At 42.2% G+C, this 18413-nt stretch overlaps 1 protein-coding gene across 1 annotated transcript in view; it reads left to right on the top strand.

The window, feature by feature from the left end:
• Positions 1-16728, top strand: part of CPM (carboxypeptidase M) — a 34429-nt gene extending 17701 nt beyond the window's left edge. Inside the window, exons 2-8 of the mRNA XM_010292911.1 lie at positions 3081-3178; positions 12055-12227; positions 13514-13698; positions 13927-14097; positions 14404-14556; positions 15595-15743; positions 16479-16728. Coding sequence (XP_010291213.1) covers positions 3164-3178; positions 12055-12227; positions 13514-13698; positions 13927-14097; positions 14404-14556; positions 15595-15743; positions 16479-16712 — 1080 coding nt within the window. The 5' untranslated portion in view covers positions 3081-3163 and the 3' untranslated portion in view covers positions 16713-16728. The remainder of the gene's footprint in view (positions 1-3080; positions 3179-12054; positions 12228-13513; positions 13699-13926; positions 14098-14403; positions 14557-15594; positions 15744-16478) is intronic.
• The last annotated feature ends 1685 nt before the right edge of the window (positions 16729-18413 follow it).

Genomic DNA, 18413 nt, shown 5'->3' with positions numbered 1-18413 from the left:
GGGCAAGGCCCTGGAAATTTTTTTTTTTTTTTTTTTTAATCTGAAGTCAGAATACAATATCTGTAGAAAGTCTTATAGGACAGAAACAACTATAGCATTTTAGCTGTACTTGGACTCTTGTTGTTTTAGTGTGTATATAATACTGAATCGGTGCTAGTGCTGCTATGGGGAAGTGGCTAAAGAATATGGCACTGTTATATATCAGCTGATGAGATGCTCCAAAACGTCCATACGCAATGGATGTGGATATTGTCATTGCTAGTAGTTGGATTTCAAATAGCCCTTGTGATCTGCTTCCATTCAAATAAAACTAAGGGCTAATCTTAATGTCTGGTTATTTGTGAAATTAAGATGCTTTATGTTCTAGGGACTGCAATATTGTTTGGCTGCTGTGATTGGTGAGGTATTTTATATATTAGATAATAATTATGTACAGAAAGGTAATCTAAAATGTAGTAAATATATCGGTTGGTTTAATGTCCTGATCTGCACAAAGCTATCTCACCTTCTAGGTCACTACTTTGTGCTTGTTTAGGAAATTATGAAGGATTTGAGGAAACTAATGCTTTTAACTGGCACTTGCTTCACTTTCTCTGAGAGGGTTTTTTACACGTAATTCACTGAACCTGTTTGCTCCAAGATATTTTGAAGCCCTGTCTGTGTGCTTGGTACTCACGCTGATAATGGGCAGTCCCAGGGGTGAATGAATTTATAACTGTATAGAAGGCATATGTCTCCTCTGTAGGAAACCATGTGTTTTATGGTTTAACTGTATCCACCTCCATCTAGGAGACAGCTGGGACACCATCAGGTCTCCAATATAGGTCCTTTGCTACCTTAATCTTATAAGTGTTGCATGTGCTCTTTGGCACTGCAGCTTGGTCTGATGGATCCCTAGGCAGGGCAGCTGCACGTTGCAGGTTCACAGTACTCATCTTAAGTTTGGACCGTGGCAGAAAGGTTGCAATTGCAATTGTAAGCAGGTACATTCCTCTGGGTGCAGCAGTCCATACGGCAATTGACAAGTTGGGCACCAAGGAGGGATGCCTGAAATTTCATTCCAGTAGAGGGAAGGAGAGCTGGGCAGAATGGCTTAGAGGGACATAAGGACAAAGAATCGTAGGAGTGCTCTGGAAGGACTTCCTTGGTACTTCATTATAGATTGCCCCTGGATACAGCTATGGACACACTGCACAGATGGAAACTAAGATTATTTTTCCATGCTTGATTATGAATAAAAGTAGCATGTTTTTTAATGACTAGGATTTTTTTCAGTTCCAAACATATACTACTGCAGCAAGACTTGTCCTCTATTTTCACAGAATTGCAGGATGGTTGAGGTTGGAAGGGACCTCTGGAGGTTTTGGAGGGGAGAAGGGCTAGGGTGGTGGGGATTGGTGGTTCTTTCTCTCCTTTTTGAAGAAGGATGTGTTTAAAAGCTGGCACCTCTGGTTTCTCAACTCTGTAACTTGTTTGAATTCTGTAAGTCTAGACTATTTTTTTTTTAATGAAACAATGGCTCTGCATACAATAAAGACAAATAACTAGTTTCCTCACCAAAGCACGCACTATGAACTCATTTTTAAACATATGGATTGCTTGCTCACATTGCTACTGACCCTTTCATTAAAGGACAACATCTCACAGCTTTGTGAGTAACATGGATATAGGAGTTAAGATCCCTGTCTTCTAGAGTGACTGCGTAAAACTAGGGGATCCTGAGACCACTCCTTGTTGAATCCGTCTGCTCTCAGTGCTGTCTTGTTGCTTCCTGATCCTAAGCCTGAGACTCTGATTCAACCTGTTAAGTGAGAATTTAGTTTGGCAACCACTGACTTCAGTCTTACCTGTCTTTGCAGTTGTTTCAGTGCATCTTGTAGTGTTCCTTCTGTCCTCTTCAACTTTTTTCTCCCATTCCTGAAGGTACTGCAGTTGCCACAGCATTTTTTTTTTTCCCAGTTTCACTATGTGACTGGCTCACTGCAGCTATACCATGAGGGTCATGGCTTCTACCTCTGGGAAATTGTTATGCTCCAGAGTTTATTTACTGCAGATTTGATGATCCCACAAAGATTTAGGAAATAATGCTTTTTCTAGTACTGCATCTAGCAGTACTACTACATTCCTCTTTCCTGTAAGTAACAATGATGACTGGACTTCTCTTGAGACAGCTCACAGGTCCCAGCAAGACCTGTGTGAGAGCTGAGGACAGGCAGCATGCATGCAAGGTCTGGGCATTAGCAATCTATAGGTTGTGACTGGTTGTATTATCAAGGAACTGATCCAGTTTCATTGCTGCCATCTACTGAAACTAGAGCTTTCTACTTCATTGAGCAGACTAGTGGGAAGCATAGTCTTGCAGATGAGATCTGAAATGCCACAATATCATTAAAAATAATAATAAAAATCACTCCCCTCCTTAAATGAGGGCTTCCAAAATGTTTCTTTATTTTGTTACTTAACCTGTGCAGCTTTAATGGTCCTAACGCTCTTTCTGTAGCTATTAATTCTTTCCCTGCTGAGTTTTTCTGGAATAGGTCTCTGATACAGCTCTGCCCAATATCTCCTGTTTTCTGAGCAGTAACTCATGAATGTGTTTTGTTTTTCTGTGTTGTCTTTGTATACAAAAAAGATGCTCGCTCTTTGTGATAATGAAAACTTCTGTATGTACTTCAGAAAACCCTTATGCTTTAATATTTTGGTGGTAAGAGTGTCTTATTTTAAATACTCTTTAGTTGCTTGGTGACTTTGCTTGACAAGATCTTGCTTACTAAACTTGATTTGAAAAAATGTTTATTACAAAAAACCCCAAACTATTTTCTAGCACTGATTAAATGCTTTTGAAATTGCAGGGTTCACTACACTCTTTTGGTCAGAAGCAAAACATATTTATTCCTATAACTAATTTAGCAAGTACTCATAAAAGAAAAAACCCACAGTCTACTTAGGACTGATGGGCCAGCAATGCAATATGAGAATTTGTACAGTGGTCTTAATGACCAACTCTATTTTTTTTCTCTAAGGTTTGAACGATTTTACACTTGTTTAAAAAAATGTCTTTTCCCCTTCCCCTCTTAAAGGTAGAGACCTGTGGGTTCTTGTTCTGGGAAGGTTTCCAACCCATCATAAGATTGGCATTCCAGAGTTCAAGTATGTTGCTAATATGCATGGGGATGAGGTACGTTTCAACTTTTGCAATGTCATTTATACCAAATACACTTACCAGACATTTAGAGTGAATGTCTCTCAGGCATGTGCTACTTAGTATTGAGGTATGACATACCTCAAAGAGGACCTAATACATGTGTATTTCTTAAGGAGTTTCAAGAATAAAGTTCCTATGTTTTGGTGGAAGGGCTTCAGGAGACCTTACATCACAGTGAAAGATCCTACACCTAAGACCTCTTTTAAGTAGAGCGCTTTGTCTTCTACACGTGAATCAACCCAGAGGCTTTAACTTTCCTGGCAATGAGTCAGATGCAGTAGTTTGCTTGTACATTTTTATTGCCTAAGCATGAAGTATGACTGATGAATCTCTTCAAATAAATCCTAAGATTGAAAAATAATTGCTGTTATTTGCTGAAGCACCAAATTATTTATTTTACTAAGAAAACTTCTCTTGGGAACCTTAAGCTAGGAATACCTAGATTCACCTGAGATAACACAGTGAATACAAAACAAAAAGCAATTTCAGGCTTAACTTGCTCTGGAAAGAATGCCCACTTATTAATGATAAAGGAGAAAATGGTGATTATGATCCTTCCTGGTGTAGTACATGAATTTGTAACAGAAAGACTCAAAGCTTCACTCTTCTCTGTGATCTCTTCTTGCTTTCTATTTCCCTTATTCTTTAGCTTTACTTAGTCATGTTCAGGATAAGTTTAAACTACAGAATATATTTCTATGCAGTCTTTAATGTGAAGGGTAAATAATGCAACAGAAATAGCAAAATTTATATATAAATGTTAGACTGCAAATTTCTAAAACTAAGAAAAACAGAGGTAGTTGGAAGTATATCCTGTGTGATACAGAATCAATCATAGAATCATTAAGGGAAGGACCTTTAAGATCATCAAGTCCAACCATCAACCCAATACCACCAAGCCCACTAACCCGTGTCCCAAAGTGCCACGTCTACACGTTTTTTGAACACCTCCAGTGATGGTGACTCCACCACTTCCCTGGGCAGGCTGTTTCAATGTTTGACCTCTCTTTCAGTGAAAAAAATTTTCCTATATCCAGTCTAAACCTCCCCTAGTGCAACTTGAGGCCACTTCCTCTATCCTATCATATGTTAAACTTTACAAGCTATTGCTATTACCAATACTGTGTGTAAGCACTTGCACGCCTACAGGCACTTGTGACATATGTACCAAGAATTTCCCCCAAGTTAGACTAGTTTCACCTTGTTTGGCAATGGCTATGCTCAAAGTGCTGCTGAGAGTCTGACTGCTTTGGAATTTAATTCTGTGTGGGAGGAAGCTGAGTCATGGTTACAAATGGGTACACATGTTATTGGATGCCCAAGATAGGGTTTGCAACTCCTAAAACCTGGCGTGTGTCAGCAGGGTAGTCCAGGGTGCCTGGGAACTGTGGCTCCATATGACAATCCCTGCAGGCTGCTGAAGGGAATTGCAAACCTATGGCTACAGATGACCCAATTTTGGTGGGAAAGAGATGGAGGGCAGGACTCCTCCAGAATGGCTTGGCTTTCAAATCCAATATTACTGGACTGCAGAAGGCAACTCTTCCTATTGAAACTTCCACAATGAAGCACTCCTGCCATTATCACTTCCCAGCTGGATACGCATAAGGAACTTTGACCGTGGGGACACTCACTGTTTGCATATCCACAGGGTCTGGAATTGCTGGAGAGCAAGCAATCTGTGTCACCGCCTAGGATCTAAATTTTTATATTGACTTTGTGAGGAAATGAGGCAAGACTATTTTTCTTTAAGTATCTGGCACTGTCTGAGCAGGGTTGATCCTTGAGCTGCCTAGGTACCATATAGCAATAGGTGCTATGCTACGTTCTAGCATGTTCATTAGACTAAGCATGCACCTAGGGAAGATTCTGGAAATAGAGCTATTCCTCCTTTTCAGGCCCTCATGGTGACATTTGCCTGATGTTTTTTGTGTGTATGAATATAATGCACAGTTGGTGTTTGTTTTTCCTATCTGACCATAAATGTATTTCAGATGGCAGGAAATGAATTCCTCATACAGAGAAGCATTGGAGAGCTTGAATATTTTTTCCCATAATCTAAGATTCTGCTGGACTAGTCACTGGGGAAAGATTCAACTACTCCTATAACATATTAAGCAGATAAGTTTTGCACTAACTGTATGACAAGCTTCAGCTTGTGTTCCACAGTCTTTCATAACTTAAAATTGCAGGATTATGGCTTCATTGATCTAGTTAGGTCTTTTGTGCTTCAGTGATGCTTACCATAAATGGTACAAAATGAGAAAAGTTCTGTTCTCAAGTGTTGCTTGGTGATGCTGCCCTTCTAACCTGTCACGATCACACAAATGACATTTTTATTTTTTGACTCAGCTGGTTGGCTGCTCTTAAAACCTAAAAATTGAAGGGAGAAAGCCCTGACTTGCGTGTGTGCAGGCTGTTCACGCATGCTGCTGGAAGAAAACCTAGGTTATTTGGAAAGCTGCCCAACAGGGAAGTTCTAATAAAATAATGTGAGTACACAATACTAGGAAGAGAGTATTTTTTTCAGAACTGGAAAGGTATTTTTTTTAAGTAGGTTAATTTTTCTTGATACTGTAAGACGTGACCAGCCAAGGTTTAAAGGATTTTATCTTGTGATCACCATTGCCAAATAGAGTGAACTTTTGCCCCATGATACCCAGAGATGCATCAGAAAAATTCTCCCATTCTTTGTGTGCCTGTATGAAGTTGGACACCATTTTTAGCAGTACTTTCTGTTTAACCTAAGTCAGATTAAAACGGTAGTTCAAGTCACTTGCAGCTACGTGAGGCTTTGATTAAAGTGACACTAATAGACTGCACAAAATGCATAAGCCTGTGAAATATTAATAAAGTCTGCACTGAGGAAGATGAGGGAGAGGTTGCCTGCTGTTCTGGAGCAGGTCTCAGCCTAAATTAGGCAGCAGCCTCCCTTGTCCCAGGCTTGTACTCTTGCTTGAAAAATCCTCTCTTCCTCAGTGTGTACACTCGCATGTTCCTCTCGGGGGAAGAACTCATTACACTTAACATTGACCACAACCAAACCCCCAAACACTCCTAAGTCATAAGTGGAGCAGAAATACCACCTTTTGGCCAGCTGTTCTGGTGGCTTGAGTCCAATCTACACAACTGAACTGTAGGATCTAATTATAAGGCTGTTCCTAAACCAGGTATATCACAACAGGAAAACTAAGGAAAAACATGTCTGAACAAAGTGTAAAAGACCTGTGCATTTCTACTTGTTGCCTTTAAGGTGTTAAATAGACGCCTTCCTTAACTGTGTGCAGCTATAGTGTAACTGGGCCATCACAAGATAAGCTCTTTCCCAGGATAGTAATGCTGATACCAACCCTTTTCTCCTAAATCATCCACTTCTGATCACTTTCTTTTCTTTAATGTAAAAGTGTTTTGCCTCTTTCATTATGTGAAGCAGAGCCCGTACTGATAGGCCTGAGCTAGCCTATGTGAAAGGATGTGTTTGTCCTGCTGGCTTATCTTGTGATTTAAGTTAAAGGAACTAGACCCTATTTTCCATGTCATTATAGACAGTCACATCCACAGAAGGGTTTTGCTGAGATACAGTAACTTATTAGGTCTTGTATGACTCAGAACTGGACTTGGTTTATTTGCGATCAATATAATCGGGGCTTAAACCAACCAAACAAAAATTAACGAGTCTTGTGTAGAATTTCTCACTCTCATTTCCAGAAAAATGAATGGAAGCTGCATTTACACTATCAAAATATCACTATTAAAAAAAGGCTTGTTTTTTTAATCACTCAGTTGGGCAAAACGTCATGTCCACATACTATACAATTTGCTATAAGGAGTTTTCTTACATCCTTTGTACTATGCAGTACAGTATGGAAGAGATGAGGCAGGAAAATAGATATCTACTCTAGAAAAGAAAAGGGGGTGGGGTGGGGAGAAATATTTCTTGTAGAGGGAACTATTTTCCACCTGGCTTCAGTATCAGCTGATGTGATGTAAAGAAGGTCAGAGGCATCACAGATTTCAAAATTCAAAGCAAGCAAATCTATTTGCTAACCTTAGACTTTAAAAAAGCTGGATGCTGATGAGATCTCTTTCAACACAGGGCTGCTGCCTCGCCCCAGTTACCTTTTTTCCTTATCTTTACTCCCACTCTTCTGAGTGGGAAAAGAAAAAGTGATCCATTTCTCAGCCAGGTGAAGCCTGTGCTAAGAAGCCTGAAGCCTGTGGCGTTTGTCCAGGTGGTAACATCTTATGCCAGTTACTCATTCAAAAGCAGGCTTTATGTTGCTATTTCCTTCAGTGATAAACCAAGGAACTGCAATTCCCTGTCATGCATGTGTTAGTTCTCATATTTCAGTAGTGATTGCTGCTATGGAAATAAATGTATACGTGCCAAACTGTATTTGTACAAACAGTTGCTTTAACACTGGTGTATTTTAGTAAAGAAGGACAAACACAGTTTGGTGTGTCACAGCCATACATAATAATTAGTGCTGTACAAGTGTTAAAGAACATCTTGTAAGTGTGGCATTTAAGTGGTAAACCAGGACTGACTACCGGTTTCTCTGCTGTAACTCTACTTCCTTAGGTGGGGTTGTGCCTGGTATGCTATGCTAGGTCTGTAGAGCAGTCAGGGCTGGAGCAAGGAGACTGGCAAGACCGTGTTGCTCTGAAACAGGTCCTACCTGATGGTTTGGATCTTTCTTTCAACATAGTTCAACTTAAAAACCAGGCCATGTTTAAGGAAAGAATTTTAATCATAAAAATGGGCAGAGTCTCCGCCCATAGTCCCCTGGTATTAGCTCTCTATCATGGGGTAACAAAGATATTTTAAAAACAGGGGTGCTGCAGTGAAGTGTTACAGTGCAGGTGCAATTGGAGCTAACCCTAATCTTACCTTCTTGGGTAAGCCCTTCAGTAGCAGAGTAGGGTGCTGACCCAGCCACACCAGGAGCAATAGTCAGCAAGTTTAAGGGGTATGTCTACAGAAATGGTAGTCACACCCTTTTCTAAGGTGTTGATCCATGCCCTGACACATGCATGCTTCTTCATTCAGGACTTCCCCTGAGGATCACTGAAAGCCTTTCCTGATGACTTTCTCCCTTTGGGGCACACAAGGAAAGTGCACAGAGGAACTTAATATCTAACTGTCCTTAGAGGTGAGAGAAAGGGTTTTTCCTTTGCTTTTGTGTCACCCCTTATCTGAGCTACAGCAAAACAATACATCTGGGCATTGCAGTTAAAACCAAATGTTCATCATGTCTTCTCAAAGCCCCAGAGCACAAAAAGGCTGTCTCCTGCTCTCTACATCTTTGTATTAGACTACAGGCAGGTTAAGTTGTCTGTCCTTGAGTTTATTGTCAGCAACCTATCTCCACTGTGTCCAGATGCTTTATCTGAAGCTCTAAAGTAAAAATAAATTTCTCGTAACTTTTCTCCACAGGTACAGATGACTTCTCTAGTAACAGGGTAAAGCTTGGCTGGCAGAAGGTGCCTACCAAGGGCTTGATCAAAACTTGACCTATACTTTCCCAGAAACGAGAACTTTCCTTTATCCTCCCCTCAAACACTTCCAGATGTGCTTTCTCAAGAAATGCAGGGTACTCCAGGACAAAATAAAAACCACTCCTCTGTCACCCCTCCAAAACAGAATGGTAATAAATATTCTCCCCCACCGGGGAATGATCGAAGTACCAACTCTGTGATGGTGATTAGCTGAATTGTTTAATGTACTAAGTACTCAGGTACAACAACAGCTATACAAGGAATCCTATAAAATAGGGTCAGTTTTTAAAATACTGTATATGTAAGTAAGTCTGTGTTTAACCCAAGTGCAAAGAATGTAATCTATGACAAACTGGTCAACTCCCATTCTTTAGAAACATTGACCTTTTCCACCACCTTCTCTGGTTGCTTTTCTTTACCTTTTTCCCCTTTCCTGTTTCCTGCTGCTCTACCCTTTCTTTTCTGGATGTCTTTTTGTCAGGCACTGAAGAGACGTACAGTAGGAACAGAGGCACTTTTCCAGTTCCTCCAGAGAGCAGTCCAGTCTTGTCTGTAGTTCAGCTCTCTCTGTGGTAGGGCTGTTCTTGCTGCTTCTGAGTCTGCTTTATCTTTCATGCCCAGGGCCATGATTTGGCTGACTTTTCTCCTCTCCTTTCTTGCCCCCACTCTGTGTGCTTCCCAAGAAGGTCTATCTGTTCTATCACCCAGAGCTGTATCCGAGCTGCCTGTACAAGACAGGTTCTGTTGCTGTCGTGGTTTAACCCCAGGTGGCAATGAAGCACTACCCAGCTGCTTGCCACCACCCCCCGGCAGGATGGGGGAGAGAATCCGAAGGGTAAAAGTGAGAAAACTCATGGGTTGAGATAAAGACAGTTTTAATAGGGAAAGCAAAAGCTGCACACACAAGCAAAGCAAAACAAGGAATTCATCCACCACTCCCCATGGGCAGGCAGGTGTTCAGCCATCTCCAGGGAAGCAGGGATGCATCATGCGTAATGGTTTCTTGGGAAGACAGAACACCAAAACTCCAAGTGTCCCCCTGCTTCCTTGTTCCACCAGCTTTATATGCTGAGCATGATGCCATATGGTATGGAATATCCCTTTGGTCAGTTGGGGTCAGCTGTCCCAGCTGTGTCCCCTCTCAACTTCTTGCACACTCCTAGCCAACTTGCTGGTGGTGTGGGGTGAGAAGCAGAAAAGGCATGTAAGCCCTGCTCAGCAATAATAGAAACATCCCAGTGTTATTAACTCTTGTCAGCACAAATCCAAAACACAGCCCCATACTAGGTACTAGGAAGAAAATTAACTCTACCCCAGCCAAAACCAGCACTGTTCCATCCCTTCTTAGGTTTCACAGAGTAAATTTATCAAACCTGTAGAGTGGTCTGCTTTCATGTACTCAGGTGCTGTTTTGAAAGATACTGGCAACAAAGGGAATTAGGTGCTTTTTCCCCCCTTGTCAAAGCCAATTTGCTGTAGTGTCTAGCAAAAGAACTGCTTAGTTATTGGTACAGTAAATGCATTTGTGTAACACAGCTTCCTCTAGTAGATTACTGGATGGTGGCTTGCAGGAGACCACCAGGAGCTGACAAGCAAGGGTTAGAAAACTTAGGAACAAATCTGCGGGGAGGCAGAGTGGGAAGAGATCCTTCTTTTTCCCCTGTACAAACAGCATGGCAGAATTGCTCAAGTACCAATTTGGAGACCGTGGCTGCCTTCAAGTATGACACTTAAAATGGTGTGTTCTGCAACTTAGTGGAGTCATGTTTGGCAATACGTTGTTTGTTTGTTCCTCCTGCAATAAACAGCAATTGCAGGCTAACTGGCAAGACATGGTTTGTTCCCAACCTGAAACAGCGGTTACATCCAGCTCTCTTTGTCCCATCATGTACTAACCCAGCTCCCACAGGCAGAGCTCCTGCTGGACAGCGTCTGTGTTCCTGCTTACCTTGACCCAGAGCAGGATTTGCCACTCAAAACACACCAATGTAAAAATTCAACAAGATATTAGTGCAGTAAATAGCTGTGCATAAATATTCTTTTTCCCCTGCCTGATTTCACCTTAGCCTGTACCAGTCTGAAAGCAAGAAGATGTTTATCTGCGACACCAGGTTCATCCAGTAATGCCACTCTGTGTTCCTCACTTTAGAAAAAAAAAAAAAATCTTTGTAATATTTCCACTTTAGTGGTGTAAGATTCATTCTAAAAGATATTGAGACGCTGTAGCTCTGAACTGGAGCCTGCAGTGATTTACCAGGCTTTGTTCCTGGAGATAAAGTAGCGATAAATTATCTCCAGAGCACATCTAGTTGTAAGTCTTGATTTGTTCCCATCCCAGTCAGGGCTTAGGAACCCTACAGCGTCCTTGAGGCGCAGGTCACAGTGCTGTAGAAAGTGCTCCTGCAAAGTATGGTCCAGTGAACACTGTACTAGTGGCTTCTGGAGTAGAATAGGATTGTTCTTAACTCACTGGAGCCAGAACTTGCTGCTATTTTGGTTGAAATCTGATAGAGTAGACCAAAGGGAGATGTCCTGCTAGCTTTCACAGCCTGTACAAACTTACATGAGCAAAAATACATATTTAGCTTTTTCTCTGCCACTGCCTTTCCTTTGTCCAAAGGCTACATCCGAATTATCTTTCCATCTGTTTTTCTAAGGATGTGTGTATACCTGTTTAATTTCTCCAGTGCCTGTGTTCCTGGCATTGAAGTGCTGTAACAGAGCACAGAACAGAAGCAAGGCTTCTCTTCTCCCTGTATTGGGAGTCAGCCTCACTTGGCCTGTATTAAAGTTGACTTCCCAGAAAAAGGGATCAACAAGAAAAAATAAATCTGCTCTGTAGTATCCTGGAAAACGTGACAGGAGTCTCCTTCCTTTCTTCTGAACCATCACTGCCAAGTGGCGATGCACAGCACTGACGCTTATGTGCGGGGGCCAGGGTCCCTCGGGCATCAGCGCAGAGCTGACTCTGCAGTGCAACCGAGAGAACGCAGCGCTGCGTCTCCAAGCCCACGTGGTCTTTAACAGGCAGCCTGTGCAGTTTTAGTTTTTGATAAGGCTATGCCTTACCCATGCAGGGCTTAAGCAGTGCAGCTGACACAGTTTGCCATTACAGAAAAAGCTCTGATTGATCTGGCTTTAAAACCCTTGTAAAAAACTTCAGTGACTCCTTTTATCTATATATACTTAGGGGAGTGCATAAAACAAAGGAGTGTTGGCCAGAACACTCTTGTATGTCTGTGTAATCCAGTAAGAAAAACCTGTAAGTGTAAGGTGGTGGGTCTTTTTTTTTTTCCTTTTTTCTTCCTTCCATAGCAGACTTAAAATAAAATCTCTGCTTCTTTATACAGACTGTTGGGAGAGAAATCCTGCTCCATTTGATAGACTTCCTGGTGACCAACTATAGACGTGACCCAGTTATTACCCGGTTGCTCAATAATACCAGGATTCATATCATGCCAACAATGAACCCTGATGGATTTGAAGCTACAAAAGTGCCTGATTGTTACTACTCACGAGGAAGGTAAGGGTGGCTTTGGAGGGTGGGAGTAGGTAAAGGAAATGGGTAGGGAGTAATAACTGGAGATAGCCAAGAGACTGAATCACACTCGGTGGAGAGGAGATCCTAGAGGATGTGTTAGCGCTAATTTTGGCCTGTGCTGTTCTGAAGTCGGCACTGTTATGGCATAGAGTTTTTGGAAGACTGAGTCAGACGGGTGTTTATATGCTAGAGAAATTGGTCAGAATGGTGTAATGACCTAACCTTTTAGGCAGCAGACCCAGATTGTGAATAGAAGCACAACTACCGATTTAGACCTTTAGGGTGCTACAAAAAAAGAAGGAAAACTCCACCCACAGGGATCTATTTTAATTGGAGAATGCTGTAACCCTTCTTAATGAGAAAAAGGTGTGCCTAAGCTTGTTGAATGGACTTTTAGAAGTGTGTCCAAAGATCACGTTGAATGCAGATCTAGCAAGAGGGAGGAGTTACACAAGCAGAGCTTGCGTATAGTAGGTGCTGTGCTAATATTAGCGCTAAGAAAAAAACTTACGTGGTTTTCTTGAATCATTGGCCATTGCAATGTCAGAAACAAGTGAAAAAGTAGTTTAGGTAGTTTAGTTCTCTAGGTCACCTGTGTAGGTCCTCCTTTTTATTAGGAAAGAAATTTATTCCTCAGCAAATAGATAGGACTTTTATGGAAGGTAGTATTTTTTTATGCCCTCACTGTCAAATAGACAGAGTTTGAGTTTAAAAATTAATATAGCTGATGCTAAATACCCTCTCTACTCTCTGTACTGACCTGCCTGAGTGACAAAGGAAGAAAGCATTTGCACAAGCTGGATATTCAGATACTGGGGGAAGATGATACATCCTGTCTTTGAGTCAATTTTTTTGCTCTATGTTCAAAATGGCAGCAGTACAAGGGACACAGCCGTCCAGTAGTTACCTTGGTCTTCTGTACAAGTGTGAAAAACACATACAGAAGGACAACGTCCTCCGTATCTGGCTTAGGTTTTTCTAATTCATGTATGTGTAGGTGTGTACATGCTATAGGCATGTTAAATATTATTCACTGTTTCCACCTGAAATACAATAGAAGAATAGTTTTATTGTATCCTATGAAAATTCCAGTGCTGCCAGAAGGCAGACTAAAGTCCATCTTCTTAAAGCTTGAGAAGAGTTGCAATGGTCATCTTGCCTGTTTCCTGAAGACAGTAGCATGCCATGGATCTTAAGTACCGGGAGGCTGGCAATGTGGAAGTGTCTATAGGCAAAACCGCAACAGGAATGTCTTCTCTCTTTCTAAGGTACAATAAGAATGGAGAAGATCTGAACAGAAATTTTCCTGATGCCTTTGAAAATAACAACGCTAGCATTCAGCCAGAGACTCAAGCAGTAATGAACTGGATAAAAAATGAAACATTTGTTCTTTCAGCAAACTTGCATGGGGGTGCCCTGGTTGCCAGTTACACCTTTGATAACGGTAACTCAGGTATGCTAATAACAAACTCTTTTCTCCACAGCTGATTCGGTTTAGGAACATTAGCTGTTCCAGAGCAACATTTATATGGGTTTCTGCAAGGTTTTTTTTCCAGCTTTTGAGCTGGAATGGGCAGACTTTGATAAACCCCGTCCAAATTCACTGCCCGGTACGGCTATTTTGGGAGGTGTTTATCCTGTATGTAAGCCAGCACTGTATGATCTGCCCTTTATCCTGCAGTTACCGGCTCTTTGAAAGGCTATAGCAGGTCTCCAGATGACGATGTCTTTATTCACCTGGCGAAAACCTATTCTTTCAATCATGCCAGCATGTACAAAGGGACTGGCTGTGGCAACAGACAAACCTTTCCAGAAGGCATTACCAACGGCTATTCTTGGTACCAGCTGGAAGGTAAGAGTGTTGGTGGCATTTGTTTCAGCTGCTTCAGATACGAAGTTCTCGCTTTCTCCTGCCATCTTTTGATGATGAAAGGACTGGGATTTTGCCCAGAGTAGAGGGTTGAGGAGGGGAGTAAGCCAATGCGTTCATGCGGATTCTCTGAGCAGAACATGGGTGTTTGCAGACAAATAATTCGTCTGATTTACTTTTCTTACAGGCATGAGGCAAGTACCAACATTTTAACTCTCCTGTTTTTTTCTAGCTTGAACCTGGTGCTTCTTTGCAGCTGAACACTGTTTGGTTTATTTCACTTTTTAGGTGGAATGCAAGATTACAACTATGTCTGGGGACAATGTTTTGAAATTACATTGGAGCTGTCATGCTGTAAATATCCTCCAGCAGACCAGCTGGAAAAGTTCTGGCGAGACAACAAAGTTGCTCTGATTGAATATATAAAGCAAGTACATCTAGGTGGGTATGTGAACGGGGAAGGGAGCTAAAGCTGAGGCCGGGCCAGTGGGCAAAGTGGGAGCCCTTCAGCAGCCTGGGTTGGCGTCAGAGCTCACAGGTGAGGAGCTCTGGCGTCAACTTAGGAGCCAGCACTTTCAGGGAAGGATCTGAATAGCAAGTGCTACAAGGCTGGGGATGGGTGAGGGAGGAGAACAGGGAGGTGTGTCAGGTGTGGGGCGATGGGCACTGCTCCAGCGGTGCAAGGGGCTTAACATGTGTCAGGGCAGGGGACAGGCCCCTGGGGCCATCTTACCATACAGCCCGCGCAGGGAGCCCGCTTTCCTGAGCCGCCTCGGGGCCGTTGTCCATTTCAGAGGTCTCTGCATGTGTGTGCAGGTGCACAGTGTTTCATGGGTCTTTGCTGCCTGGATTTGGTGTTTTTGTAAGGCCTTTCCAGGTGTGATCTTGACTTTGCAGTTGCAAGAGCAAACTGCTGCTTAAGTGGTACTTGAGGAAGAGTTGAAGGGTTTGCATAAATTGTCGCTCATCTTGCACTTTGTTGCCCAGAATGTCTGGCTGCTGTTTTATCCTTGCTTAATGCCAGCACTGCCCTTACGGTGGTGTGTGAGGACTTAAGGAAACTACTTCATAATCAGACATTGTTGGTATTCTGCCACTGGGAGGTACTAGATAAGAGGCTGTCTGACTTATTTTAGATTTTAAAAAAGGGGGAAAAAAAACCCCCAGTAATGAAGATTGAAACCCGTCAGTAAAAGACACCTACAATAAGTATATAGGATGCTTTCAGCAAATGAGTTTTAGAAGTAGAGATTACAACGCTGCTTTCTAACTTAATGGGAGGGTAAACTATTCAACAAGAAAGGATTTTCTATTTTAATTCCCTTCAGTAAGATGGAAGTGACTAGTGATACTAAATGTGCTCAAAATGACTGAAATAGCCTTTAAGTGCAGCCAGCAACAAATAGTCTGACTTTCTCAGAGAGGGAGGCTCACCACAGTTATGGGTTGCAATCTTTCTCTCCTCTCCCCTTTTCATAGGTGTCAAGGGTCAAGTGACTGATAAGAACGGGAATCCTATTCCCAACGCCATCGTGGAAGCCAAAGGAAGGCCTCATGTCTGCCCTTACCGAACAAATGAACAAGGGGAGTACTTTCTTCTCCTTTTGCCTGGGACATACGTGATCAATGTAAGTGTGCGGCCTTATTAAATTGTTGTTTCTAATTGCATCGAGTTCCTAAGCACTGCATCCTTACAGATGAATGAGCTCAAGTCATGTACAGGATGTACAAGACTCCTTAGCAGATTTAAAAGAAAATAGTATTTTAAAACATGAGTCAGCAGAAAGGAACTGTTTTGATGCAGTAAGATCTCGAGTCCCCAGAATGTCTAGAGATAAGCACTCATCTGACCTGGGTGGTGGAGCCAGCTGGGATGAGTGTCCCGACCACGGTGACGCTAGCTTGAGGTGTTTTGAAACAAACCCCAAAGCTCTTGAAGGGCGAGGAGGTGGCGGCTGGGATCCAGGTCGCCCCAGGCAGCGCAGGGCTGACAACGCCACCAGTGACAGTTATTTCCTTGGGTGGAAATGGCTTCTACTGTCAGTAGCTGGTATTAGAGAACACGTACGCAGCGTAGGCCCTGCCTGCTGCCAGCCGAGGGCCTATGCTTAAGCATAACGGCAGGATTCCCTCTCTGGTACCACATGTGGTGCAGCCCCATTATAAATAGTCTGTTTTCCTCTCAGGGTCTTCTGGGGTTTAGTCTTACTGCTGTAACGTGGAACACTTTGCTCTTTTCTCATTCCAAACTTCTGTTCAGAACACTTCTCCTGTACATTGAAAGTGTAAATAAGCACGTTAGACAATGATTGTTTTGTAGCTGAACTCAACGTTTCACACCAAGAAATCCTGTTTGCCCCTAGGCTACTGTCCCGGGATTTAAATCGATGCTGAAGACAGTGGAAATACCTGACAATACGGGTAACTTCAGTGCTTTGAAACATGACTTCTCTTTCTCAGAAGTCCCTATCAGATCAGGAGCTGCTTCGTGTCCCAAAACTCCCCTCTACCACGAGCTCCAACAAGCTTCAGCTGCGGTAAAACCAACTCCACATATCTTGGTTTTAATGACCGTTATTCTTGCCCTTTTCAAATAAAGCCAGGCATGATGTGAGATGGCAAGGCAAAATATTCCTGCTCAAATGTGGCTTTTTGGTCAAGGAATTGTATGTGCAAAAGAATGTATGTTTTTTATAAACCAAATTCTCAGATTTACAATCAATCAATCATGTTTATTGTATTTTGTAAAATACTGGCTTGACAATCGAATGTTTTACTTCAGTTATGACTATCATATTTTTCTACATAAGTATTTTACTCTAAAAAAGTTCTGTGCAGCCTATGGAGGTATCTGTCTGCAGGGTTTTGATGCAGAAGTACAGGCACATTCTGAAGAATTTGCCTGAGTTCAACAAAGTCTAGGATTGTACTGCAGATGTTTTGTGCAAAGTCAGGTTCCTCATTGAACCAACAGCCTTATGTGCTTACAGTTGTGTGGCAATTAGCTCAATCCTAATTTCTCACAATAAAGCCATTGCTATAAAATGAGGAATGGCATTTTTATGTATGTTCTTTCTTACCCGGACAGATGAGACTGCTCAGGGCTGAAATAAGGTAAAGACCAGCAGCACGGACACATTGTAAGATAAGAAGACAGACATGAAGTGTAAGATCGCCCCAAAGGGCCGTGTTGCTGGAAGCCTGATGCTAATCTGTGCCATCAGGCAAAAGAGAGTAATGTGGGTCTCTGAAAACGGTGTTCCCCTAAGACAGAGTTGTCGAAAACAATGCGGGGACGGTCAGCGGCAGCTGTACACTGTTGCGGGTGTCCGTTTACTGAGTTCAGCATGGAACAGAACCATGTACACTTCAGAATTGTTGAATCTGCATGGTTCTAGCAATGGCTTTAGATTGCTTAAGGACGTTTCACAGCCCTGCTACTACCTGGTTTGGGCCGAGGCTGGCAGGCATGCTCAAGCAGGATGCAAACCAGACCCTGGTTTTGGTGACGGCTGAACCACCTGTGCTCTCCAGCTGGACTCTACTGCATGCAGAATGAGCAGGTGCAAGTCATTGCTGGGGCCCTTTGAAGCTGTCCAATAAACTCAAAATTTATCATGAAAAGCCAGGATGTACCCTCTCCTGTGTTTATTTTAACACTTTAGCTGCCCATCGTTTTCTGAAGTTGGCAATACTAATTTTTCTAATGTCTTTCTTTTAACTGCTGGGGGACTGTTTACTCTTCTGACTGGTAAAGAATTATCTAGTAATCCCTCACTTACTTGGTTCCCATTCTGTCACTCACAGCAAGATGAACTAGAGCCCCTTGCAGTTTAAAATCCCCCAAAAGCATGAACTCTGAGAAGCCCATGGCCCAGCAGCTCAGCAAGGGCAGAGAATTAAAAACTGTATGAAAATCAAGTAGCAGAACTTTGAACAATCAAGTCCTTGACATGAAAAAGGAACATCACAGATTATATAAACAAATCTTTATTTAAAGCTTTTAAATGGAACATACGATTTCATTTCCTCAGAAAAGGAAAAACTGGAAACCAAAAGACAAACACAGTACACATGAAAATCCTTCTCATAAATGGATCTATACGCTGTATATTTATTTGCATGTTAATGGTTACCAACTGTGGTAGTATGTGCACTGGGTATCTAGAAGGTACACACCATGACGAGTTCTGGAAAGTGTGATCATCAGTAGTGGCAGAATTGCATAGTTAGTTAAATTCACTATAAACTGGTCTGTTTGTTTAATAGTCATTCCGGCTATGTGTAGTCAGACAACT

This window comes from Phaethon lepturus, unplaced genomic scaffold (genome assembly GCF_000687285.1).
Source record: "Phaethon lepturus isolate BGI_N335 unplaced genomic scaffold, ASM68728v1 scaffold498, whole genome shotgun sequence".
Lineage (NCBI taxonomy): Eukaryota > Metazoa > Chordata > Aves > Phaethontiformes > Phaethontidae > Phaethon > Phaethon lepturus.
This window is presented reverse-complemented; position numbering and strand designations above follow the sequence as displayed.